At 40.1% G+C, this 25344-nt stretch overlaps 4 protein-coding genes across 4 annotated transcripts; 2 read left to right on the top strand and 2 right to left on the bottom strand.

Moving 5' to 3' along the window:
• Positions 1–6027: 6027 nt before the first annotated feature.
• LOC144664956 (uncharacterized) lies at positions 6028–7041 on the bottom strand. Its single transcript, XM_078526150.1, has one exon. The coding sequence runs from the start codon at positions 7039–7041 to the stop codon at positions 6028–6030; it is 1014 nt and encodes a 337-aa protein (XP_078382276.1).
• A 2529-nt stretch (positions 7042–9570) lies between these two features.
• LOC144664955 (uncharacterized) lies at positions 9571–15189 on the top strand. The gene is made up of 2 exons (XM_078526149.1): positions 9571–11297; positions 13383–15189. The coding sequence occupies exons 1-2, from the start codon at positions 10508–10510 to the stop codon at positions 14984–14986; spliced, it is 2394 nt and encodes a 797-aa protein (XP_078382275.1). The 5' UTR covers positions 9571–10507; the 3' UTR covers positions 14987–15189.
• Positions 11209–13410, top strand: LOC144666244 (putative WD repeat-containing protein alr2800). The gene is made up of 2 exons (XM_078527647.1): positions 11209–11346; positions 11904–13410. The coding sequence occupies exon 2, from the start codon at positions 11942–11944 to the stop codon at positions 13307–13309; it is 1368 nt and encodes a 455-aa protein (XP_078383773.1). The 5' UTR covers positions 11209–11346; positions 11904–11941; the 3' UTR covers positions 13310–13410.
• A 2072-nt stretch (positions 15190–17261) lies between the features above and the next one.
• Positions 17262–19553, bottom strand: LOC144664954 (uncharacterized). Its single transcript, XM_078526148.1, has 2 exons — positions 18858–19553; positions 17262–17288 (listed from the first exon to the last, which is right to left on the bottom strand). Exons 1-2 carry the CDS (start codon positions 19551–19553, stop codon positions 17262–17264), a joined length of 723 nt encoding a protein of 240 aa, XP_078382274.1.
• Positions 19554–25344: the final 5791 nt, after the last annotated feature.

The raw sequence follows: 25344 nt of genomic DNA, 5'->3' as shown, positions 1-25344 counted from the left end.
TTGACCGCAAAATCGATTCTATATTTCAGACCACATTGGATGCTTAAAATTACCGACGCTTTAAACCGCACTTCTCAAAGGATACGTTTAAACCTAATTGCTGGCTATATTCCATTCCAGACCTAAGTGGTAAATATCTATACCTTATTTCAGACGGAACATTTCAGACCAAACCGCCTCAAAAGACATCCCCTTCAATTTGCGCCACACATCCCTGCAAATAAAATTTATATAGGGAATTCCCCCGGGCTAAGAAAGTGCAAATTTGTTTCACTCTTATCCCTAATATTATTATTTTACTTGTAATGGTGACCTTTCCGCGCTTATAGTTCCATTAATCAATTGTTTGTTGTAAGAAATATATATATTTTTATGATTTTGCTAACGTCCGAAATAAGCCCCCCGGATATAAGCTCTCTCTACCGGATGACAGTACCAAATAGGGCTAAATGTTGCTTTATTATGCGTTTTAACTAAAAAACGTATTTTGATCAATCGAGATCAACACTCCCGTGGCTCGTTTCAAAACGTTTTTTTATTCCGCTTGTAAGCCCTCCCGGATATAAGCTCCTCCGCTTATAAGCCCATACAAAACACCTTACGAAGTTGTATAAGCCCAGGGCTTATAACCGGAATTTTACGGTATATCATTTAATTCTAATAGATCTTTTTAGTATATACCACACAAGTGAATAGTGCTTTTCGCGCGCGCTGATTGGTTAACTCAGAGGTGATTAGCAAAGTACTATTCACCTCCGAGCGGCTAAAGAGACACAAACTGCCTTCGTGCGTCGCTTTGTTTACAGAAAGTGATGCTTAGGTCCGCTAGTTATTCAACTTGTGTGGTATATACTAAAACAGTTATTCACCAAAGTAGAGGTGAATAGTGGTGGATATTTACCGAGCCGCGAAAAATTGTTAAATAGCTGGCGGTCACATGATACAAAATAACATCTTGCTGAACGGTGAGCAACGCACTGGGTTCCCGGGGGGGGGGGGGGACTCCCATATAGAAGGGACGGGGATGCTCGTCGGAAATTTTGAATTTTACCCCTAAAAGAGACCAATCTGGGCGTGGCCGAAGCTTATGAAGACCCCTAAAAGAGACTTTGTTTATATGAATCGAGTAAATATAACGAATGAAAATTCTTTCTTTTTGGTTATTTCTTCGCGTGCAACCCTAAACGAGACCTTGACGGCTAAAAATAATGTCAGTTTGCCCAGAACACTCTAAGCGAGACCAAAATCTGAAATTTACACCCCTAAGCGAGACGACGAACATCCCCGTCGCTTTCATATGGGAGTCCCCCCCCCCGGGACTGGGTTATCCATAAAGAGCACCTTCAACCAGCCATGCTTGACTTTCCCTTGTTTTGGATGTCCCAGAGCGTAGTGTACCCTTTAGCAAGGTGTTATTTTGAACCATATTTTGAAGGGCCCATTTCCTTATACAGTTAGTCAAGGTTAATTAATAACTTCGAAAAAAGTTTTCCTTACTGCTGCTTCGTGGAATTGTCGGATCAATTTAGGTTTCTGGGAAACTGCTCACCTACCCCTCCCCAAACCTAACATTTTGCCCAAAGCGATAAGTAAGGGTTAATGTTAGGTTTGGGGAGGGGTAGGTGAGCAGTTTCCCAGAAACCTAAATTGATCCGAATTGTCTTCTTAGGTAAGTTTAAAACGACTTTATAAATTAAAACTGAAGGATACACTGTACGCTTTCCTGAAAATCGTTTCTACTTGTACAGTTAACAAGTGTAGATTAGGGCTTTGATATTAATTTTTGTAAGAAGTTTTATAATTATTTTACTTTACGCATGAAGATTGCTATCGATTGTTAGTAGAGAAACCATGTATAAATAAAGCAATGTATTCTTTAAAACTTGTACGATTTGATCCGAGATTTGAGATTTATGCCCTGTAGATGCTGTGATGCAAACCATGTAAGATTGGGATACTAGAGGGTTATGACAACCACTGAGCGCTTTCACTGAAGAGAGTGGTAAATGGGAAGGGGATGCAGATCTTGTCTATCTTTGACAGAGAAAATAAAAATAATTCACGAAAATGAAACAAGCATTTCCATTTTTACGAAAAAAAGAGCGACATTTTTCACACGTTCTATAACTTGCCTGTGCGATTTTGAAACATTACGTCCAAAGTAATGCCTTGTATGACATGTTCGCCATTTGCCCGACCTTGGTCTGCGCGCAATAAACCCTTTGAGCTCCAATATTGACTTACAAATTCTCCTGACTGATCACATACATTTGCTTACAATATTATTTGGGAGTTTTTGTTAAAAGATCAAAGCAATTTCCCTTTCAATTTGGAGTTCATTTTGTTAATACTCATAACAATTTTCCTGATTAAGTATTGGTATTGTGAGGAGAAAACTGATGTTGGTCAATCTGTGGACTTAAAGGGTCAACACTATTGAGTCTGGATTGGCCTGTCACGTTCACGGAAATCACGATTCACAAGAAAAAAAGCATTTACATTTACATTTCACGGGAAAATATGGCCATTTGCGAATCACGCGGAAAAATACCTCATAGACCTTTCATTAATACCCTATATCGGACGCGCGAATAGGCCTTATAACGCTTTTAGTAGGCAAAGCGGGTAGAAATTACAGTGTCCTACATTACAGTGTTTGTACTTGTAAAAATTGTATTATTAATTAACAAATTGTAACGATGTTAATATAAGATCAGTAAGTCACTCACTGTTATTCGCCATTCTCATATAACAGATATCCTATTACGTTTTATTTAGGTTGACGAGATTCTACCGATTTCTTGCAAAGTGCTGCATAACCTTAGCCAATTTTATATAGAAAAAATGTTATTGTCAGGACTTATGCATGACTGCGCATATACTCAAAATTCGGCCCCGTTGTTTGCGCTAAAACGGTCAAACAAGCTTTGTCAGTTTGCATTTCTCGTCACACGACCTCAGTTACACAAATATAAACAGGTAACGGCCGGGAAACCAGTTGTGTTGTGTGACAGAGGACGTCAGTAATTCTTGGAAAGAAAGGAAGTAGGTAAAACAATGACCTTCCCTTTACATGAGTCGATACTCGCATGCTTTTTGTCATAACCTTTCAAGACGGGTAACTCGAAGTTTGAGACAAGAGATGCACAGTAAACATTCATCGAAAGATTGTTATTGCACATGTATTTACCAAACATACTAGTAAGTACCGAAAAATTGTGTTTCCTCGTAATTTAGCCAGTTGTTCGCGTTAGCCAAGCGGTAGCTAGTGTTAATGTTTGATGTTATAGCAAAGCAAGTAAGTTTAGCAAGGAGTTGTTTTGCTACAAGGGCAAAAAACATTGGTACTATGAATTGGCTACAATGTAGGTTTTCCAGTACGCTTGTTTTTGGCTGTGTGAATGTCGTTAAAATATATATACGTTGCTAGTCAGTTTACAACTTGCTTGACCTTATGTCTCAGTATTTAGATTGCATGTTGTAAAGTACCCTTCAATATATTGCTTATTTCCGTTACATGTACTAAAACCCAAAATAACGAACGGCCATGAAACAAGCCTGAAGCCACCGAATTCGCTACGTAAAACGACAGAAAAGGCCGAGACGAGTAAAACGAAACGAAATCACCAAAACAAAGAAATTGAAAGTTAAACCGTAAACAGGCTAAACTGAGGGGTGAGCGCTATCCAGGCTAACTGGAGTGCCATCCAGCCTAATCAATTAAACGGGTTGCGAAAAGACTGCGGACCTACATACAGATTTCATTTTATTTAGCCTAAATAAATAGCACTCTCTCATGTTGTGCATGAAGCCCACGTTAGCTCTCAAAAATTAATTTCGCTTGCTTTCCTGATATTGTTTTTTTTTTCGCTTGTTCCGGCCATTTACTGTAGTTTCGCTTCGCTCGTTTCGTTTTGTTGACTCAGCCAGCTTTTTGTGCATCATGTCCATTCTTGTAACAAGAGTCTCTTTTTGTGTGTCGCGTCATTAAAAGGTGTGCGTGTCCCTCTTCCTGATGCCTTGCTAACAAAACTCGTAGTTTAGTGTTGGGGGCTGAAGAGGAATAATGGAATAAGAAAAACGATCATTTTTTCGCTGGGATAATGGGGAAATGGCCCTGGTTTTCGTAAATAACGGAATAATGCAAGCGAAATTTCCTCTGGAATAATCAGCTACATTTCTCTGGAAAAATTTATTTTCTGTCTAGATTCAGAAGGTAATATGGAAATTTTAAAGCAGGAATAATGCAATATTGCACACTATATTCTTCTTCTTCAGGCCCCAATTTAGTGAAAAATTCTCGGAAAGAAAGGAAGTTGATGTGACGTTGATTTTTCCTGCCAACAGTTACTTCTCTATTGCGTTTAAGGAATCACTTTTGACATGAATTTTTCATGCCATAACTTTCATGTCATAACTTTACCGAGATGATATACCCGAAGTTTTAGACGGAATGAAGCACCTCTGGAAAATACTCATCGAAAGACTGCTCTTCCTGATTAACATCTACCGAATACACAGGTAAGTATCCATAAATTATGTCTGGCGGTGCATTTCAGTAGCCTGTTGTTAGTCAACATTTTATGTCACTCTTCCTCAAAGAACAATACAACTGTGGCGCGTGGTTTGTTAACGTGCAACTACAAAATGTAAACAATAAAAGCTAATAAAGAACAATGACTTCAGTTGGCATTAATGGAGAGCACTTCATTGTGTTAGGTTTGGGTGATTGCGTGACAAAAGATCCTCACCAAATGATCTCGTGCATGACAGCACGTGCTGGAACGGACAAGTGTATTTAACAATTATTCTATGAGCCCGCGTTGGATACGAGGTGGTAAACGCCTGAGACGTTAAAGCTGTCCGATAAGAGCGTCGTTCAGAAGCTCTTACGAAAAGACGTTAAAGCCATCAGACGTTAAAGGCGTCTGTCTTATTTACCGTTTTTAAGCGATGACGTGTAGCTGATGACGTCATCGCTTTATACAGGGAGCCGACCGGCAGGATCTTTTTGTCTTTTTGTCGTTTTCGCGCAATCGAACAGAAATCAAAATTTCAAATTCTTATAAAATACAGGGCCACTGTGAACAAGAGACCGTTTGACACACTACAATATAACGCAATATACTGTTGTTCAATTGAGCAAATCTACGAAGAAAATGTATTATTATACATTGGTGTCACCAGCTTGATTTTGATTGGCTATAAGCACGCAGCTAATTCTTGCTTGCTGTTTCTCTTACGTCATACCTACAGACATTAGATTTTACATATGTAGAAGTGACGTCATACCTACAGACAATAGTTTTATGCATGCAGAAGGGACGAAATGTTGTAAGCTTATAAAAGTATATAAACAATAAAGTTTGTGCGCGCTCTTCGGTCTTTACAAGTGCAGCTCAGGAATGTGCATAATAAAACAATTATTGGATTCGGTTTTCGCATGATAGCGATAATTATCAAGGCCTCAGTTTCTGTTATCCGCCTCAGCCTTCGGCTTCGGCAGATAACAGAAACTTTGGCCTTGATAATTATCGCTATCATGCTCAACCTCATCCAATAATTGTTAATTATTAACTTTGCATCCTTGGCCTGTGCATTCATAACTACTGTATTTATTTGAATTCCATCAGATCCTAACTATGCTATTTAGACAATCACCAACATTGCTTCTTAAGTTTAAAAAATGTACACTACAATTCGACAACAGTCTTTATCACGCACAAGGTGTCGGCAACTTTTATTTATGTTGAGTTTTAGACAAATTCAAAATTATGTTAGACCCTTTGTGAAACGTTATCGCTTCTGCATGCACTGCATGCCGTTGAGAAGTAGTAAAACACTGCGGTGCTTCCCAGCCAGCAGCTCCAGTGCTGGATCCAGCTTGGAAGTCATCAGGAGGAAACCATGGCAGACAGTTTCGGCCCCTACTCCTCGACTGTCTTCTGCCATGGCGGGGCCCCTCCCTAAGGAGGCTTCACAAGAGCTGGTGCTGGCTGGGACATGAGTTAAAAAGAAAATAAAAAACTAGCCGAGCCACACTTTGTCATCACGCTTTAGCCAGATAAAGTACGAGGCTTTCTCTGCTGCCTGTTGCAGGGCGGCTACCAACGTTCTCTGTTCTCTTGTGGTGAATCCAAACCGACCACGCATCAAGTTTGCCAGTTCTCGACTAACATACCGACGGCAACCTACAGCAAGGTGGTAATATTCTGGATTCCAGCCAGCCTCTTTACAAGCGTCAATTAGTTCCTCGTACCGCCTGTATTTCCGGTCCTCTGCATCTCCAAAGTTCTCTTCCCACGGCACTGTTAATTCAAGCAAGATCACTTGTTTGGCATCGTCACTCCACACTACAACATCCGGGCGTTGGCTTGTTGTTACAATGGGGAAAACAAGGGCACTGTCCAAATCAGCCGCCACCTTCCATGTTCCCTGCCACCTCTCGTCCACCACTTGTTTCTTTGGGGATGGTTTTGTCGCTCCCTTCTTCCCTTCTTGGTGAAACACAACTTTGTTCTGACCTTCCTTCACAGGCAACTTCCCTTGATTAATATCAGCTACCTTCGTTTCAATGGCTTCCACGATGACCCTCAGTACCTGGTTGTGTCGCCAGGTATATCGATCTTTTAGACCCATGGGGCAGGCAGACAAGATGTGACGCAGCGTGCCATACTGTCCACATTGGCACTTACTCTCTTTAGACACTTTCCAACGTACAAGATTGGCTGGAGATGGTAGTGTGTCATACGTTGACTTAACTAAGAAGCTCAGTCGCGCCGGTTCCCATGCCCACAGCTCTTTCCAGGACAATTTCCTTCCAATCACGAGCTCTTCCCACCTCAAGCATTGTCCTTGCTGACTACACTGCACCAAGTGCACGTACCTTCTCTCGCGTTCAACCCGCTCCACCTCGTTCACAACTGCATCTCTTCTCTCCTTCGCGCTACTTTTGCAAAAGGGCTTGAAGTTATACGTACCAAGTCCCCTCCTGTCACTTTGGACTCCACCGACAATGTCTCCATGCTTCAAACTGCTCATCGCTTTGTCTACTTCTTCCTCTGCATTCCACTTCTTGCCAGTACGTACCTCGGGGGGTTCATCTCGAATGCCCTGGTCCTTTGAGTACCTCAACAATTCAAAATTATGTTAGACCCTTTGTGAAACGTTATCGCTTCTGCATGCACTGCATGCTGTTTATTATACTAGACGTTAATGTCGTCTCGAGACAGCTTTAACGTCTAAGACAGCTTTAACGTATCTAGCATAAAAACGGCCAATTATTTGCTGCTTTTCTACTTTATTCACTCGCTCTTGTTGTGCGTTTACAAGTATCAATCCTCTTTGTTTTGCGTTGTTAATTTAACTATGGCATTTCTCTGGTTTTTGTAGGCACCGCTGATTATTTCTTCTTCATAAAGCTCGCCAAATTTGCTGTTTTCAACCATTTGTCTGATGGAACTGTCGCTTCCCGCAGAAAAAGTTTACGCTGAGCGGCACTTTCCGCACTCATTTCCCATATAAGGTCAAACATAGGTATACGAGCTGATAACCGGGATTCAGTGAACCAATCAGAAAGCTAGAAATGCAATAACCGAAGTTGAGAATTAAATAATATCGGTTAGCACACGATTATTAAAGACAAGCTTGTGGGAAGTCCAGGCTTACTCGCTGCGCAGAATAAATAAACCGTTGCCAGCAATGCAGGCGGGCTTTAGATAACTTTGTTCGCGTATTTGGCATCGGAATCGCAAAGGCAGAAAGTTGTGACGAGAGAACGAGACCAGGCCCCCCTCCCTCCACAGTCTTCATTCAGCCCCACTCCTACTCCCTAAGCTAGGACGCTTTTTAAATCTCTCCCCTAAGCCTCTCTTGAGTTACAATGAAAAATGGCGCTCACCCAATCAAAATGCGCTCGCGCTACTCAAATACACCAGGATTGCAGGCTTAAGGCCTGTTTACATGATTCCGGAATGACTTTCATTCCATAACGAGTTTCGTTCCGAAATGAAGTTCGTTCTGCATTTACATGACGTTGTCGACTGGTTCAGCCAAAGGATTTTTCAGGTGCGCGATTTTCGCGCGAGATCAAAACAAGGGGGCGTATGTTTTACGCGAGATCAAAACAAGTTGGCGCATGTTTTGCGCAAACATGTTTTTGTGCCCAGTGATGGCCGTATCTGCAATGTTAACGAGTGATTTGACCATAGAGCTGCTTTTTTGGGTAAACATTAAATGCTATTACGCTTTTCGCTCTGAATTCAAACTGTGGAGTTCGTATGCGGTTTCATGAGTTGCGATGTCATCTCGGAACGAAATTCGTTCTGTGTTTACATGATACCAGAATGAAATGTCATTCCGGAACGAAACTTCCATTCCGGAATGAAAACCGGAATGAACTCATTCCGAAATGACTTGACTTTCGTCTCGGTATCATGTAAACAGATACAGCGAAATGTATGGGGATGGAATGAAAGTCATTCCGGAATCATGTAAACAGGCCCTTACTTAAGAGCAACACACAGGAGTGATCCTAGTTTATTCATATATAGCAGATAGCCAAGGCAATACTTGTCTCCAAAGGGAGGGAGGAGAAGTGGAAGGGAACATTTTAACAATAATTTAATTCAGCTTTTGAAGTAAGACGAACGTAGAAAGAGCTGTACCACAGCTTAGCATTACACGTGTCAACCCTTAGCTATGAATAAAGCTTTAATACATTTTCAAAAGTAACAGTTTTTTTTTATTATTATTGAGAACAGCAAATATTCTTACAATACTAACATTACTTACAATACCACAAATTACTTAAACAAAACTAGCATTACTTACAATACTAACATTAACTACATTACTTACAGTTACTAACAGTACAAGAAAACATTGTTAACAATACTGACAATACCTTATATCCTAATACAATACTGGTGTTACCTACCATATTAACATTACATAACTTACAATACTATCTAATTTACAATACTGTCTTTGCTTATTACTTATTTAAATCTACATATATTTCTCTCTTTTTCTTTTGTTTTTTACTATGCTTTCAGTGATACTAACAATGCCTCATGCCACAATTACAGTGCAAAAAGGAAAAAAAACAGCAGAAAAAACTATGCATGTATACAAATAACAATGACGCTACAGCAACTACATAGTAAAGGAAACAGTCGACTAGATTAAATTTTTCAAACAAAAAAAAAAACTACATAATGGCTAGATTGATCTATAAATAAATTTCACATTTGAAAAAAACTAAACCAACACTTGGTTTACAGAAACTAGATTGATGGATAATTCAAACGGAAAACATGGAGATAATTTATAGGGAAAACTGTGTAGAGGAGATTAACAGAGAAACATCTTCCACTTGTTCGTGAAGGCGGTCAAACGATTACTATGCAAAGCTATTTGTTTTTCAATTTGAATAATGGAATTCAACTTACTCAAGAAAACAGACGAACAAGGAGGCGCTCCGCCTAATTTCCGGGAGTAAAGATGATATCTCGCAATTAGAAGCACAAGATCAAACCCATCAAATGGAGATCTGTGAGAACAAACTCAGTCCCAAAGCCCTTTTGAAAGAGAAATTGTTTAATATCTTCCCAAAAACATTGCGTTATGGGACAGTTCAAGAAAAGATGGATGATAGTCTCTGTTTCTTTTGCACAGAAGCAACATTTATTTGAAGGTATAAGATTGATTCTCTACAGAAAATCATTCGTGGCAATCCTCCGATGTAAGAATTTAAAATGGAAGGTTCTTAACTTGGTGGACGCCGTACAATTAAAAGCAATTGTGTATGCTACTTTCCAGTAACAGTTACAAATTTTTAACAACTAATTATGGTTAAGGTTACTTTTGAAATGGAATGTTACTTAGCATTCGAAACGTCAAGATTGGTAAAATGCATTATTTCACCATGTTTATCACCACTGTTTATCTTATATTTTTAATCAAGAACGAACACTCTCATTCTCGTCACGTGGAATAAGTATTAGCAAAAAACTAGTATAGGCAAAAGAATAAGCATAAGTACAAGCATAGGCATAGGCATAGGCAGTAGGAAAAGCATAAGGCTAAGCCTACCCAAAAGCATCAGCATAAGCATCAGCACAAGCATAAGCACAAGCACAAGCGCATGCGTAGGCATATACATAGGCATATGCATGAGCATGTGCTTGTGCTGATACCCGCAAGTATCAGCACAAGCACCAGCATGTGCTGACAAGCATAAACGCATAAGAAGATCGAGCACGCATTCGCCAAGCAAAAAAAAAAAAAACAGATTTGTTCGTTCTTGTTGCGCTTATGCTTACGTTTATGACGTGCTGTTTTCTTGTGAGGACATCATAAGAAGAGTGAGTGTGTTGGTTCATGGTATATGCTTATTCTGACTTGAAATTTCTTTTCAGACTAGATAACATGGCAGATATTGTTGTTGGCTAAAACGGAATTATTTTGTTTGAGATCACTTAAGCAAGATAAATGAGAACAGAGAATGGCTTTGCAGCCTTTTACAAAGGATCAGTTGAACTATTTCAAGCTTGCTTTCATCGTTGTGAATGAATTTCCAAAAGCCTTACGCCAGACCTTTAAGTACATGTGGGATACCTTTATCAGAAGTCGCCATGGCAACATAATGTGGGATGACTCAATTGCTGTGAGAAATGTGTTCCTTTTGTTAGAAGGTGGTAAAACAAAAGTTCCGACACATCTCTCTTACGATGAATGGGATTGCACTGCATTGTTTCAAGCCACTATCTACGCACAGTCGTTCGCTTTACTTCACAGCAAAGGTAGTCACGCAGTGCTTAGCGACTTGTACATAAAGCCCTTAAGACTACCATATGGAAAATTCCATGCCAGTGTGTTGAGTCCTGGTGGAAACAAGGCTGAAACGTTTGCACTAGCCATCGACCAACTCAGACTTCTAAGAAACTCTCTATTACACTCAGCCACTCCCGAGATTGATAAAGTGACATTTGATCAGCATGTCCAACTCTCTAAAGACGCGTTTAAATCTCTTGGATTAAAGACTGACCCAATTGACACAGTTGAAAGTTTGACTGAATTGGACTTTCCCACTGAAATGGTCCATAAGTTAGAGAAGGAAATGAAGAAGGAGTTACAGACGGACAAAACGTTTCTTCAAGAAGATCAGGACGAGCTACTCTATATGAAAGATGAGGTCCTGGGATTACGGTCAGATGTCGCGAAGCTACGATCGAGTGAAGATGAGAAGGGAAAAGTGACAACTAACGCGAAAAAAACAGTTGAAAGAGAACATAGCTGAGTTAAAGGAAAAAGTCGAAAACATATTCAAGAGTCAAAGACCAGGTAAGAACTTTACATCATTTTTTTTACGTAGACCACCTGTCCTCTGCAGCCTCTTTGTCTAGAGGCGTGCCTGCACTCATCTCCTTAAATGAAGAAGAATGCTTACTTTAATGGTCTTGATCCATGTCCTAAACAAAGCCAGGTCCAATATAGATCCCCAGTAATGGTCTTTCTTCCTTGGAGCGCTGCGACAGAGGACAGAGTTTATAACTAGTGTAACAGATGTCCAACACAAATTTCGTCTAGTTAATTTAAATTTGTGCCCGTAACGCAAGGGAGTTTGCTGTTAAGAACAAAACACACGTTCAAAGCAATCCATTAGGAACAATTGAGTTGATGTTTTTAAAATTACACCATAAAAAGGATGCAGTGTCTCACAGAGGCTTTTCTGAAGCAAAAACACCCTTAGAAATTGACAACAAGTCCTGGATCGCTCGTAAAAGCGAATTAATGATTAAGTTGTTGTTTCCCAGTTAATCAAACTTTTTTTTTGTGAAAAATAACGAGACAATAACTAATTGTGAGTTACTCAAGCAATTCATTTTCCTTTTCTAAAGGAGTGAATACATCGCTTAAAAGACCATCCCTTCCTCCGATGGTGCCACATTTTACTGGCCGCAAAAGAGAATGCGACGAAATCATTTCCCAAGTAACTTCCAAATCGACTCGAATCGTTTCAGTTTGGGGCTCACCGGGATTCGGAAAAACGTCGGTTGCAATCGCAGTCGGGCATCACCTACAGTCCTTTGGATTGCCAGTCTGCTTCCTGTCACTACGAGGACTCAAGTCCAAATCAGATCTAACATCAAAATTTCTTGGTCTCTTGAGACAGTTTCTGCCTTTTTCGAATGACCAACCATCCCAGCAGTTGTCGCTCGATGATGAATTATGCCAAATGTTCTGTGGAATATCAGACAGTCTTGTTTGCATACTAGACAATGCTGATGATTTGCTAGAGAGTGGCGCTCCCAATGTAAAGGATGAGGTCATTGATCTACTAGAAGAGATTCTGAGGAGCAACGAAAAGGTGACATTTCTTGTTATTTCAAGAGAATCTTTCGAATTCATGGACGTACGTTTCGAAGGCCACCAGACTTCCAGAATACGACAACTAGAGGCTCACTTTTCTCAAGAGCTTGTCCAAACATTGCTTCCTATGGCAGGGATCGTCGATTGCAAAAAGATTTCGCAGCTCTGTGGAGATATTCCTTTGGCAATAAAGCTACTGTGTTCCTCTTTGTCGGAAGATAACCCCATTCCACTGAGCCAAGTTTTGAAAGACTACCTGGAAACCTCAGACGAAATCATTCAGATGTTGGACAATCCAGACTACCCAAGCAGTCTGAGATTGCAAGTCCTTTTTGACACTTCTTTTCAAAGACTTTCGGAGGAAGAAAGAAAAGCGCTTGTGTCACTAACAATTCTTCCTGAAAACTTTGACATGAAAATTGCTGCTGCTGTTTTGGGTGTGGAAAATACTGCTAAAACCAACAAGATACTGCAAAGGCTTCGGAGGAAATCTCTTCTGGATTTGGCCTCTAAAACAGGATCATTCTCGATACACAAGCTCCTCCATTTGTTTTCCAGGGAAAAAGGAGAGCAAGAAATGAAGGACACAATTTTAAGTGCAAAATCGCGTTTTTGTGCTTATTACATTGCACTCTTTAAATCTCTCAATGAAAAGTATCTTGCAGGTCATTCGATGTCTGCCTTTACTGAGTTCTACAATGCCAAGCCAAGTACCATTCAAAGTCTCGTTGAAAGCTGTTCTGATCCAAACGTTGCAGAAGAAGCTTTTGAAGTCTTGGCAACGGCGGAGCATTTTTTAGACTTGTTATTGTGGAGGGAAGGGCACAGCTTTGTTAAAATGTATGATTCAGCACTGGAGGAGAGCTGCAAGAAGGGTCGAAATAGGTCCTACAGGAAATTACTTGTTTCCAAAGCTTTCAGTGAGATAACATAGGGCAGAGATGGAAAAACGCTGCAGCTGCTTAATGAAGCCAAGGAATGTCAATGCTAACAGTTATCGGTTTCAGTCTCCAATGATGAACAGGGGAAACTCTTGTGTTATTTAGGCATGTATCAACTTGTGGTAAATGAAGTGGAGAAAGGAATCCAGTGCTTACATGAAGCTCTTTCTCTGATGGGCAACATCCCTGCTCTGGCAATTCCTAAACTTATTACTTACCAGATCTTAGCAGTCTACTATCAGTGCAAGACTAACCCTGCAAGTGCCACTTACTTCCAAAGGAAGGCGCTTCAAGAATGCCCTGTAGAATGTCCACACCTTGCTGTAATCCCTTCTGTATCAAGTGAACCAAAAGATCAAGGGAAAGAAGCATGGTCCGAAGGTCATTCAAATCAACCACTAGAATTTCAAGTTTTGTATTATGCTAGCAAAGCTATAACGCATTTCTCTGATCTTGACACCCAACATTTTTTTGGCAACGTTGCTCTTAAAATTCTAGACAGCGGCATTGCATCTTTCAAGACTTCACTTGGTTTGTTCAGCTTTCATCGCATAATTGTTAAGATGCTAGAAGAGCTAACAAAGTACGAAGAAGCCGTAAAATTTGCTGAATCCGTCATAACGTCTCACCAAACTGCGCTCGAGGAACTCGAAAAGAACGCCAGCAGTTCTTCAAAAGAAAACAAACAGGCACAATCTGTAACAAGTTCTGAATTTCACGAAGAGGCACTGGTAAAAAGCTACCTAGACCTGGGTCAGATCCACTACGGCAAAGGCAACTATTCAGCGGCTCTTCAGTTCAATCAGCTTGCAGTTGACCTGGCTCTTGCAGTGTTTGGTCAGGAGCATTCAGCTACAGCAAGCAGTTATTATTTACTGGGGTGGACACAATATCAATTAGGAGACTACACCTCGTCTCTTGAACATGCACAGCTTGCGCTGAAGATCAGGCGTAAAAAATTTGGCGAGGACCATTCAATGACAGCTTACAGCTACCGCTCAGTGGGATTCACACAACATGAACTCGGAGATTACTATGCAGCTCTTCAGTCTAAACAGCGGGAACTTAACATTCGGCTTAAACTGTTTGGTGAAGAAGATCCACTGACAGCTGACAGCTATCGCTCAGTGGGATTCACTCAAGATGAGATAGGGGACTACAATTCAGCTATTCAGTCTAAACAGCATGAACTTGCAATCCGATTGAAAGTGTTTGGTAAAGAACATCCAAAGACAGCTGAAAGTTACCGTTCAATAGGATTCACACAGCATCAGCTAGGGGAATACAAGTCAGCTCTTCAGTCCAAGCAGCGTGAACTTTGCATCAGGCTTAAAGTGTTTGGCGAGGAACATCCAAAGACGGCTGAGAGCTACTATTCAATAGGAGTCACACAACGTAAACTAGGAGACTATCACTCCTCTTGCCAATCTTACCAACATGCACTGGACGTCAGACAGAAACTGTTTGGTGAGGAAAATTCACAGACAGCTGACAGCTATCATGAACTGGGTGTCACTCAACATCAACTAGGAGACTACGCATCAGCTTGTCAGTCTTTCCAGCATGCATTTAATATCAGACTTAAACTATTCGGTGAGGATCACGCAGAAACATCTAAGAGCTACCAATTACTTAGAGTCACAGAAAAAGGCTACACCTTAGCTTTTTAATCAGATCTGAACGGTACGCATTTGAAATTGGTCTGATAGTTTATCGCGAGGGGCATTAATGAGCTAGCAGACACTCATGCCCTTCATCCTGAATTGGCTATAAATATAATTTTTATTTTACTTTTGGAAGGTATAATATCAAATTTTTAAACTGATTACAGTGGAACCCCGCTCTACGGACACCCGCTTAATACGGACATCCCGATTTATTATTCAACACATGCGCGCGCTGCTCATATATGGTCAAAATGTTAACGATATCTGTCATGCGTACATAACAGATATCCTGCGATATACGTAGGTTGCGAAGATTCGTCCGAAATCTTGTAAAGCGCTGCATAATTACAGTTTTTCTTTCTGCAAAATGTGTTTCGTTGATAATTTGTTGAATAATAAAACAAATCCTGCTCAATCTTGCGGAATTCTCTGATTCCTCGCCTACGGCCTCGTCGGCTAAGTATCAGGCGATATCCGCTTCGCAGGATAATTGTTAAATAACGGACAGTTTCGTTTGTCCCGATTAAAAGGTTATACATTTTCTCTTAAATTAACCCGCTTATTACGGACATCCGTTAATACGCATAACGGACACTTTTCTGTGCCCCGAAAGACAAACTCTCATCATCGTCAACCCCGCTTTACGGACAATTTTTATTGTCAAAGTAAAGTTGCGACTAATTCAACTTTGTCAAATGAATCGTTGTCAAGTTTCAAGAACAGTTAAGTAACGTTAGGCCAAGAGTGTGAGTAAACAAGCTTAAGGTTTCCCTAGTTTTACCTTGTCAGAGTTACAGAAGAAACAAGACAAGTGAACGTTTTGTTCCTGTTAAAATACCTGTTTTCTTTTTCCTTGTATAAAGTAAAGTCGCAGACCTTTTCAAATGATTCCACTGTCAAGTTTCAAGAACGGTAAAGTGATGAGATAAATGACATAAGGTTTCCATAGTTTAAACTTGTAACAGTTACAGTACAATAAAAACGTTTTGTTGCTGTGAAAATGTATGCCTTCGTCTCTGTGTCGATCTGTCCGTGACTTTCTGTTGAGAGCCCACGTTAAACACTGAGATTGAAGACCTCTGCAAGACTGACGAAAGAAGCGAGAAACGAGCCTTTGATTGGTTTTAAAAAACAATAGAAATGGCCCAAAGTAAAAGGAGTCATTCTCGTCCGCCTTTCCCGACCTAGGGTCTAGGGGGACGCGGGCTCTGGGAACGAGAATGAAAAGGAGTTCGTTGAGCCATGTTTTTGAACTAGGCATGCGCAATTCAACCGGAAGTCCGATATTTTCGGGCTTGAAATCGGATCTTTTCAGGCGGGTAGCTCGTTTACCAACCGCTGGTCAAGGGGAATGAGAGGGTCTGAATGGGGGGGGGGGGGGAGGGGTCCACATGTCGGTAGGTAGGTAAAATTTTATTACTTTGTCGGTTGTCAGTTATATTTTTCACCCTTTGTCGCTAGTAGGGCATGAATTGGAGGGTCCTCATGTCGGTAGTCAGTTAAAATAAAATTATTTTGTCGTTTGTCGGCTATATTTTTCGCCCTTTGTCGGTAGTCGGTTAACCCCATTCAGTCCCTCGAATGAGGACTCTGGGTACAAGGATGCATAATGCACCCTAATACACTACTGCTCATTATTATTTCTACACTCGCGCAGCACTATACATCCCTTATACAGCACTACACCGTGACACTAAAGCGATTGAGGGCCATTAGCCTTTTATCCTTTAATGTGCCCATTTCATTTTGTGCCAAATGCTAAAATATCTTAAAATTAAAATGTGGCACCCAGTGTCAAATTAGAGCTAGTTTGTGCTGAATAAAGGGGTACTAGTCAGAGTCGGAAGCATACTACCATTTTCGTTCACCCATGAAGCGTGACGAATTTAACGCGTTGTTTTACTTTTAAAACCTCAACAGTTTTGTCTGTTACGTGTCACTTTTTACCAATGAAACGTTTGCGGTCAGGCGGCGAACCAACAAAGCACGTTCTATCCCTGTTTTGGCTATATCCAAGTAAAACACTAAAAACTTGTTCGAAGCCCTATCGCGTTATGGTCACGTGATCTGATGTCCATGACAAAGTCTTCTACACAGTCTCATGAAAATAACAATTCGTTTCTGGAATTGTCCAAAGAAAGGACAATTCAAAATCAAGTGTCGTACCATAAAAGATCTAATAAACGCCCACTCTCAGATAAACGCCTCATATCTAATAAATGCCTCCCTTGAAGTGTAAAATTTGTATTAGACGCCCCTTGTAATAAACGCCCCGTGTCTAATAGACACCCCCTCCAAGAACCACCTTCAAAACCAAGGAAATACTCCATAAAGTTAAATCACGCAATATAGTTAGTTTCTTGCTTGACTCGGATATCGAAGAGGCCACATGGTCAACACCGATGACAATAAAAACGTCGATATCGAACTGACATCTCTAGGCTTTGCATTAACGAAGATTAGAATAGTACCCTACTCACCAACTCTGTTTTTTATCTAACTCTGTGAGCAAACTACGCGTCTTATTTGTTTGTTGACGTTGTTACAGTTAAAGTGAAATAAACGCCTCTCTCTAATAAACGCCTCATATCTTTTTAACGCCTCTCCTAGAACCCCGAAAATGTAGTAGACGCCCCGGGCATTTATTAGATCATTTACGGTATTAAAGTAAATGGTTTGAACCCAGGAGTATCAGTAGTTCGTATAGTGTGATCGTCCGGGTGAGAGTAGTTCTGAGAAGAACTGTTGTTGGTGACTGACGTTTCGACAACCTGAGCGGAAGTCATCTTCAGAGTCAAGTGAAAAGTTGTTGTCAGTCGATGATGTTATAAGTCTGGTCCGTTGAAGCTGATTGGTCAGTTAAGCCGTGATGTTATTGGCTGTAAGACTCGTGTAAAGTTTGTCATCAGTAATTGGTCAGTTTCGATCCGTCTATTGTTAGTCTAATTAAGTCGTTCTTTTCCGTCTATTGTTAGTCAAATTAAGTCGTTCTGTTGGCGGTTCGTTTGTCGCTTCTCTTTACGTCGTGAATAAGTCGTTTGTAAGGTGCCGGTAGTTGTTGACATCTGTTGATAGGCGTCTGTTCTAAGTTTGTGTACCAGCTTTCCAGAGTCAGTCGTTGAAAATAGTTAGTACTGTAGGTTAAGCATTCAGCAGAGTCCCAGTCGATTTTGTGTTTAGTAAGTCGGTGGTGTTCAGAAATGTGATTGTTGACATCACCATTTCTCGTCGCTCGTTTGTGTTCAGTCAGTCTCGTGGTCAAGTTTCTACCGGTCTCTCCGATGTAGGAGGCCTGGCAGTCGGAGCATTTGATCTTATAAATCGCTCCCTGTCTGTTGTTAGGTTCGTCCCTGTCTTTAACGTTGGTCAGTAAATGTCGTAACGTTGTTATAGGTTTGTGAGCTACACGGATATTGTAGGGTTGTAGGATCCTCGCAATAGTCTCAGAAGTGCCCTTGATGTAGGGTAAAGTCGCTGTAGTAACAGATGTCAGATTTCTGTCAGTTTCAGTAGTTTTGTGAGTGTTGCGTCTAATAAAGTCAGTATTGTAGTTGTTCTTGTGGAAAACGCGGTCAAGGTATTTGTTTTCGTCAGATAAACTGTCTGGTGTGTCACAAACTAGTTGCGCTCGTCTCGTCAAAGTCTTGATAGTCGTAGCTTTGTGGGAAGTCGGGTTGTAGGATGTTTCGTCCAGTAATCTGTCGGTATGCGTCGGTTTTCTGTACACTGTAGTTCGTATTTTGTTGTTGTCGCGGCTTACCAGACAGTCAAGGAAAGGAAGTTTTCCGTTTTCTTCGATCTCCCTGGTAAACTGAATGTCGGCGTTCTGTTCGTTTAGGTGTTTGTGAAAGTCGTCGATTTCGTCTTTGTGTACGGCGGTAAAAGTATCGTCAACGTAGCGTAACCAGAGCGGTATCGTTTGTCGGCAAGTTGCAAGGGCGCGTTCCTCGATGTTTTGCATCACAATTTCTGCGACAACAACGGAAACCGGCGACCCCATGGCTGTTCCGTGCAACTGCTTGTAGTGTTTTCCGTTGTACTGAAAGTACGTCGATGTAAGGCAGAGGTTCAGTAAGTCCATAATGTCTTCAGTCGGTAGCGGTAATGTAACAGTAGATTGTTGAATAGCGGTCTCGGTGCACTGTAGAGCCAATTGAAGTGGAATACTGGTGAACAGTGATTTCACGTCAAAAGACACAAGTTTGTAGTCGTCAGGTATCTGTACAGTCTTGATGGCGTCAATAAAGTTCTCAGTAGATTGTAGTTTACGTCTGGATTCGTCTGTAAGAGGTTGCAGTATAGTCGTCAGGTATTTAGACAGTTGGTACGTAGGGGAACCACAGAACGAGACTATGGGTCGCATCGGTATACCCGGCTTGTGCAGTTTCGGTAGTCCGTAAAGTTTCGGTGGTTGCGGTACTGAGCACCGCAGTCGGTAGTAACGTTGATTGTCAAAAGCGTCGGTCTTTTTAAGCGTAAGTAGTTTGTTGTTCAGTTTACGTTGTAGTGCAGGCGTCGGGTCACGTTTAAGTACTTCGTAGGTTTGTTTGTCGTTAACAAGTGCGTCCATTTTGTCATAGTAATCAGTCTTGTCCATAACAACAGTAACGCGTCCTTTGTCGGCTGGTAGTATAACAATGTTGTCGTCGGTTTTCAGTCGTTTCAGTGCTTGTTGTTCGTCTTTAGTCAAGTTGCTGTTAGGTATGGAGGCTGACTGTATCGTGGAAGCAATTCTGCTTCTTTGAACCCGTGAATTGCGCAAATGAACGGTTTGTACAAGTTAATTAAACCTGCACTCATTCGCTCGATTTTTGGTTGGTCTATGACAAGGAAACGAAAGGACGGCTTTTGCGGAGGGGCATGATACGGTAAGATGGGAACTGGGAATTGGGCAAATTGTAACTGGGAAAAAATGAATTTGAGCCACTGGGAGTGGGAATAAAAAAAAGGACTGGGAAAAATATAGGAAATGCGATTTAGGCAACACTTTGGCTGGGAAATGGGATATTACTCCCCCCATCTTCAGGGCCCTCTCTGCCGCTAGCGAGAGCCGAAACTGTCCATTCATTCTAGAAAGCCTGTTTTTCATCCGCGAACTATTTTAAGTTTTGAAAGTTTCTCTGAATCGATATCCACCGTTGTCTAAGGAGCAGGCTATAATTTCTTTATGGCTGGAATGAACGAACAGATCGAGAAGACGTCCGAAATCTAGGTTAGCTTCGGCAGTGCTTGGTTTCTTAAAAAAATGAATTTTATGAATGGGAACTTTTTTTCGTCAAAGTTGCAGCCAAACATTTTATTCAATTACTGACACGCAAGTATCGCTGTGGTGGCTTGCGAACTGGTTCCCAAGCGGGACAGAGCTAAAAAAAGAAATCGGCGAGCGAAACGAGCCGAGCGAGACCTGGGGTAGAAATTATCGCTTAAAAATTTACTCCAAGCCATAGGCACATCATTCTCGTCCCCATAGCCCTTTCGTTTCTCTTAGCGGGCTGGGCCTTGGCAAGAGAAAACGAAGGGCTCTGGGGACACAGGATCATTCTCGTCCCCATAGCTCTTTTGTTTCTCTTAGCCGGCTGGGCCTTGGCACGAGGAAACAAAGGGCTCTCGGAACACTGAATTTTCGGTCCTAGTTTCTAGGCTTCCAGTCTTCATGTATGCAGTCAGGATGTTTCAAAAGAATGTATGGAAGAGTCGTTACGTTTTTGACTTCCGTTTAAGAGTTCTTTGTTCCAAACAGCCAATAAAAAAAATTCGAATTTCCCATTTCCCCAGAGCCCTTTGTTTTCTTGCCACGGGGACGACAATGCAGGTACACCAGGTCGAGATACACACCAGAGTAAAACACAGTTTGAAAAACTGCAAAATCCAGGTTTATTTTATTTAACTCGTACTAACATAGAACCTTATACAATTGAGTCGACTTCAACTTCTTTTGTTTTAAAGGGTTCTTTTCGTGCAAAATAAAGGCCTTAAATGTCGAATCTTTTCATCAACAAAAAAGCAAACAGCTCTTCAGCATTAGTTAATGTAACATTTTATATAAACAAAGAATCTAGAATCCTCTATTTCTGTTTGTTATAGTTTGCTGTCTCTGTTTTTTTAATAATAAAATCTAAATTTCTTCATTAAATTTGTGTTATAGCTTACATTACTTAATGCTTGCCATCCATTTTTCAACTACTTTTTCAAACGGGTACGTTTCATTATATTCCCTCTGGAAGACGTTTCAAATCGAAGACGCTGTCAGAAGTACATTTCACCCATATTCAACGTGTTATATATTACTCCAGTCAACTTAGTATTACACCCAAAACAAATAGCAACAAAAATAAAACATGCCTTATTCGACTTTGCATATGTTGAGGAATAACAAACTAAAAGTCACCGTGAATCGGAGTATTGGAACCTCGTCTTTTTTTGCGATATTTGAACTACAATGAAAGATGAGAAATTTAATTTATGCATAACTAATGTGAGTTTTACAAGTAACATTGAAGGGTCCTTATCAACAGAAATAATCAAGCTAGCAAAACCAAACAACGACAAGCCAACAAATCAGTTTACAACAAATGTAGCAGTTATTACTTATCCTATTTATTGCGTGAAATGACATTACTATTCTGCCCTTTTTGGTACCTTAGAGAACGTACCACCAGCGGCCGGATTCTGGCATAGATGCAAATATAGTAACAACGTTCGCTAATCGGATATTTCATTAAAAAAGCTGAGTTTTCTTCAAAAATTAAAGATACTGAAAACTGATAAAGTATAATTATACCTTTTTGATGAAAGAATAAACGCTGGTAAAAAAAAGTTACCATCTGATAGCTAGAATTGCGGCAAACAATTATGGCGGGGGTCTTGGATGAAACCCTTAACATAATCTGTCAGAAAACGTAATGCGTGAAATTGCTCCCCCAAAACCCTTTCTGCTTATTGGAAGGTGCCAATAATTCCAAGAATCAACACTGATTGATCTTTGCAAAAGTCCCCCGAGTGACTGAGCCGTCACAGACGCCGGGGACACAACCCGGCGTAACTATGGGCACGCCTCCATCTCTGCACTTAATTCTTTTACAAAAGGATGAACAAATTCTTTCAGGAGTAGCAGAATAATTTTGGACAAAAGAAAAAGGGTTAAAACATTTGGAAAAAGTTTGGTAACAACCTGCAAATGACTTCAAATTATTTACATGAATTCAAAATTGATTTACCAAACGGGTGCGTGTATAAGCTTACTTTGCTCAGGTGTTGTTGTAGAAAGTTGCACTGAGGATCTGTGAGACGTGAAAGTTCGAGTTCATTTCAGCTTATGTATTTGTTAATTAAGAAATGATCCTTTCCGTAAAAGCCACTGCAACAGCGTTAGGGCGGGCGGTTATGTCTCTTCAGAACATTTCGATAATATTGGTCCTAAAATCTACATGTTTTCGTCAGTGATCACTTTGACCATTTAACTCGACTTGTTGCAGTACATTTTAGTGTGAAAATATTAAATCCAATTTAAAATACAGGCCAAATTTTTCTCACTTTGATATTTTAGTTACTGCAAGACAAAAATATTCTGATTTCTTAAATATTTTTTTTATAAATCTGAATTGATCGGAACATATTTTCCCGAAAAATCAATGGCGGCTATTGGAATGAAATCTGTGACGCCATCATTACGTCACACATGAAAACATTTGTGTTACTATATTGGTAATGAATCAATCAGTTGTTATATCAATTTTGGTTTAGCTGTCTTTATTATTCGTGGAATTACAGACGCTAAAACTTTGTTTTATTTGGTTCCGCCATATTACATACCAGCCAATTTGGGAATTTTGCCAATAGTTTGAAAGTCATAATGCTTTATGACAAGGTTCTAATGCTTAGATTTACGGTGACTTTCAGCAGCGTATTCTACACCAAATTTGAAGTCAAGAACAGCATGTTTAATTTTTGTTGCAATTTGTTTTGGGTGCAATACTACTTTGACTGGACTAATTGGCGTACAAAACTGTATAGCATTTGACGTGGCTGTATACAAATGCTAATGTAGAGTGGATATAGAGTGATACCAAACTTGTCACTGTGGTTTAAATCAAATTTTGAATTCATGTTTATAAATAATTTGAAGTCATTTGCAGGTTGTTACCAAACTTTTTCCAAATGTTTTAACCCTTTTTCTTTTGTACAAAATCATTCTGCTACTCCTGAAAGAATTTGTTCATCCTTTTGTAAAAGAATTTAGTGCAGAGATGGAGGCGTGCCCATAGTTACGCCGGGTTTTGTCCCCGGCGTCTGTGACGGCTCAGTCACTCGAGGGACTTTTGCAAAGATCAATCAGTGTTGATTCCTGAAATTATTGGCACCTTCCAATAAGCAGAAAGGGTTTTGGGGGAGCAAATTCACGCATTACGTTTTCTGACAGATTATGTTAAGGGTTTCATCCAAGACTCCCGCCATAATTGTTTGCCGCAATTCTAGTTATCAGACGGTAACTTTTTTGACCAGCGTTTATTCTTTCATCAAAAAGGTATAATTATACTTTATCAGTTTTCAGTATCTTTAATTTTTGAAGAAAACTCAGCTTTTTTAATGAAATATCCGATTGGCGAACGTTGTTACTATATTTGCATCTATGCCAGAATCCGGCCGCTGGTGGTACGTTCTCTAAGGTACCAAAAAGGGCAGAATAGTAATGTCATTTCACGCAATAAATAGGATAAGTAATAACTGCTACATTTGTTGTAAACTGATTTGTTGGCTTGTCGTTGTTTGGTTTTGCTAGCTTGATTATTTCTGTTGATAAGGACCCTTCAATGTTACTTGTAAAAATCACATTAGTTATGCATAAATTAAATTTCTCATCTTTCATTGTAGTTTAAATATCGCAAAAAAAGACGAGGTTCCAATACTCCGATTCACGGTGACTTTTAGTATGTTATTCCTCAACATATGCAAAGTCGAATAAGGCATGTTTTATTTTTGTTGCAATTTGTTTTGGGTTAGACAACGAAATGGTTTATATTGACTGGACTATATGCCACAGGTAGTAATTGAATACAGTAGAACCCCGGTAACTCGAACTCGGATAACTCGAAGACCCCGCTAACTCGAACAAACTTCCATTTCCCTTGGATTTGAACCCACTTTTCAGTCATTTTTACTCGGTTATATCGAACTCGGATAACTCGAAAATTTTGGTCTAATTTACCCCGATAACTCGAATTCCGGTTCTTGCAAATCGCAACGGTTGCCCATTGATTGGAGCAACGAACAGATCACGTATTTGACAGCCAATTTCCACTCTTATCATAAGAATGTATGGTCGTGATAAAGTTTCTGGCAAGATAAGTTCAATTTGCACTGTACTGTATACTGAAGTGTTAAAAAAATCAGTAAACTATCAATTATTAACTTGGCAAATTAAATATTCAATCGACCCCGATAATTCGAAACCCCGCTAACTCGAACTGTTTTTTGTTTCCCTTCAGAGTTCGAGTTACCGGGGTTCTACTGTATTAACATAAAATCTCGCTCAGAACAAAAAATTCTTGTATTACGATGTACTGAAAAATGTAAATTACCTTTGTACAAAAAATAGTCTCTTCACTGTAACCCTTAAAAAAATGTGAACATCTAGATAACGTTATTTCCTGTTCGCTTCATCAGGAAGCCTAAAACGTCCTCCTGAGTCCGTACAGAACTTGTTTGAGCACAAACTACAATCAATTCGGCCTTACCTGATATTCACAAAGAATCACTGGACTGTTGCCTTATTTAACTTAAGTATACATTGCTTGAAAACGATTCCAGCTATCCAACATTAAAAAAAGTACATAATAAAAAGACTGGTATAGTTTGAAGGGAAAACCTAATGACTAATGGCAGAAACCATCTTCGGAGAGCGACTTATACAATGTACTTTTTATAATAAATTTCACGTCCTATTGAATAAAGGTTAATTTAGTTATTTTTCCCCAACGTTTTGTGTTATTGGACGTATTATAAAGAATAGTCTACCACTATAAATTAGCTCAAAGCATTCATAATAATAAAAAAAACCTTAAAATATTATCTTATTTTAAAACAGGAATAAATTCCATTTTGTCGTTGGTCTACAAGCCTGTTTCAGAAAAACATGTCACATCAGAGTGATGTCGCGTGGAAACGAGCACGAGAGAGCGGTCGCAATAGTCTGGGCACGATTTGCTTTTACTTCGGGCGCTCATGCTGCTTTTCCAACGACAAGATCACGTGGGGTTCATGTCACGACAGCGCTGTACACGACAACAGTGTACAAGAGCCATCGTCAAAAAATACTAAATATTTATTTTTTGACCAGGAACAATGAATACTAGATTGAATAC

Source organism: Oculina patagonica, chromosome 9 (genome assembly GCF_052425735.1).
Source record: "Oculina patagonica isolate OP01 chromosome 9, crgOcupat, whole genome shotgun sequence".
NCBI classification, from domain to species: Eukaryota; Metazoa; Cnidaria; class Anthozoa; order Scleractinia; family Oculinidae; genus Oculina; species Oculina patagonica.
Note: the sequence above shows the minus strand (reverse complement) of the source record. Positions and strands in the feature narration are given on the sequence as shown.

Bases quoted from the DNA above. Each gene is read 5' to 3' on its own strand.
- LOC144664956 (XM_078526150.1), bottom strand. From the start codon at position 7,041: ATGAGCAGTTTGAAGCATGGAGACATTGTCGGTGGAGTCCAAAGTGAC.
- LOC144664955 (XM_078526149.1), top strand. From the start codon at position 10,508: ATGGCTTTGCAGCCTTTTACAAAGGATCAGTTGAACTATTTCAAGCTT. The intron at 11,298-13,382 runs GCTGAGTTAAAG...TATCGGTTTCAG, and splicing joins AACAGTTGAAAGAGAACATA to TCTCCAATGATGAACAGGGG.
- LOC144664954 (XM_078526148.1), bottom strand. From the start codon at position 19,553: ATGGACGCACTTGTTAACGACAAACAAACCTACGAAGTACTTAAACGT. The intron at 17,289-18,857 runs GTACACAAAGAC...TTGGTTTTGAAG, and splicing joins TTGACGATACTTTTACCGCC to GTGGTTCTTGGAGGGGGTGT.
- LOC144666244 (XM_078527647.1), top strand. From the start codon at position 11,942: ATGGTGCCACATTTTACTGGCCGCAAAAGAGAATGCGACGAAATCATT.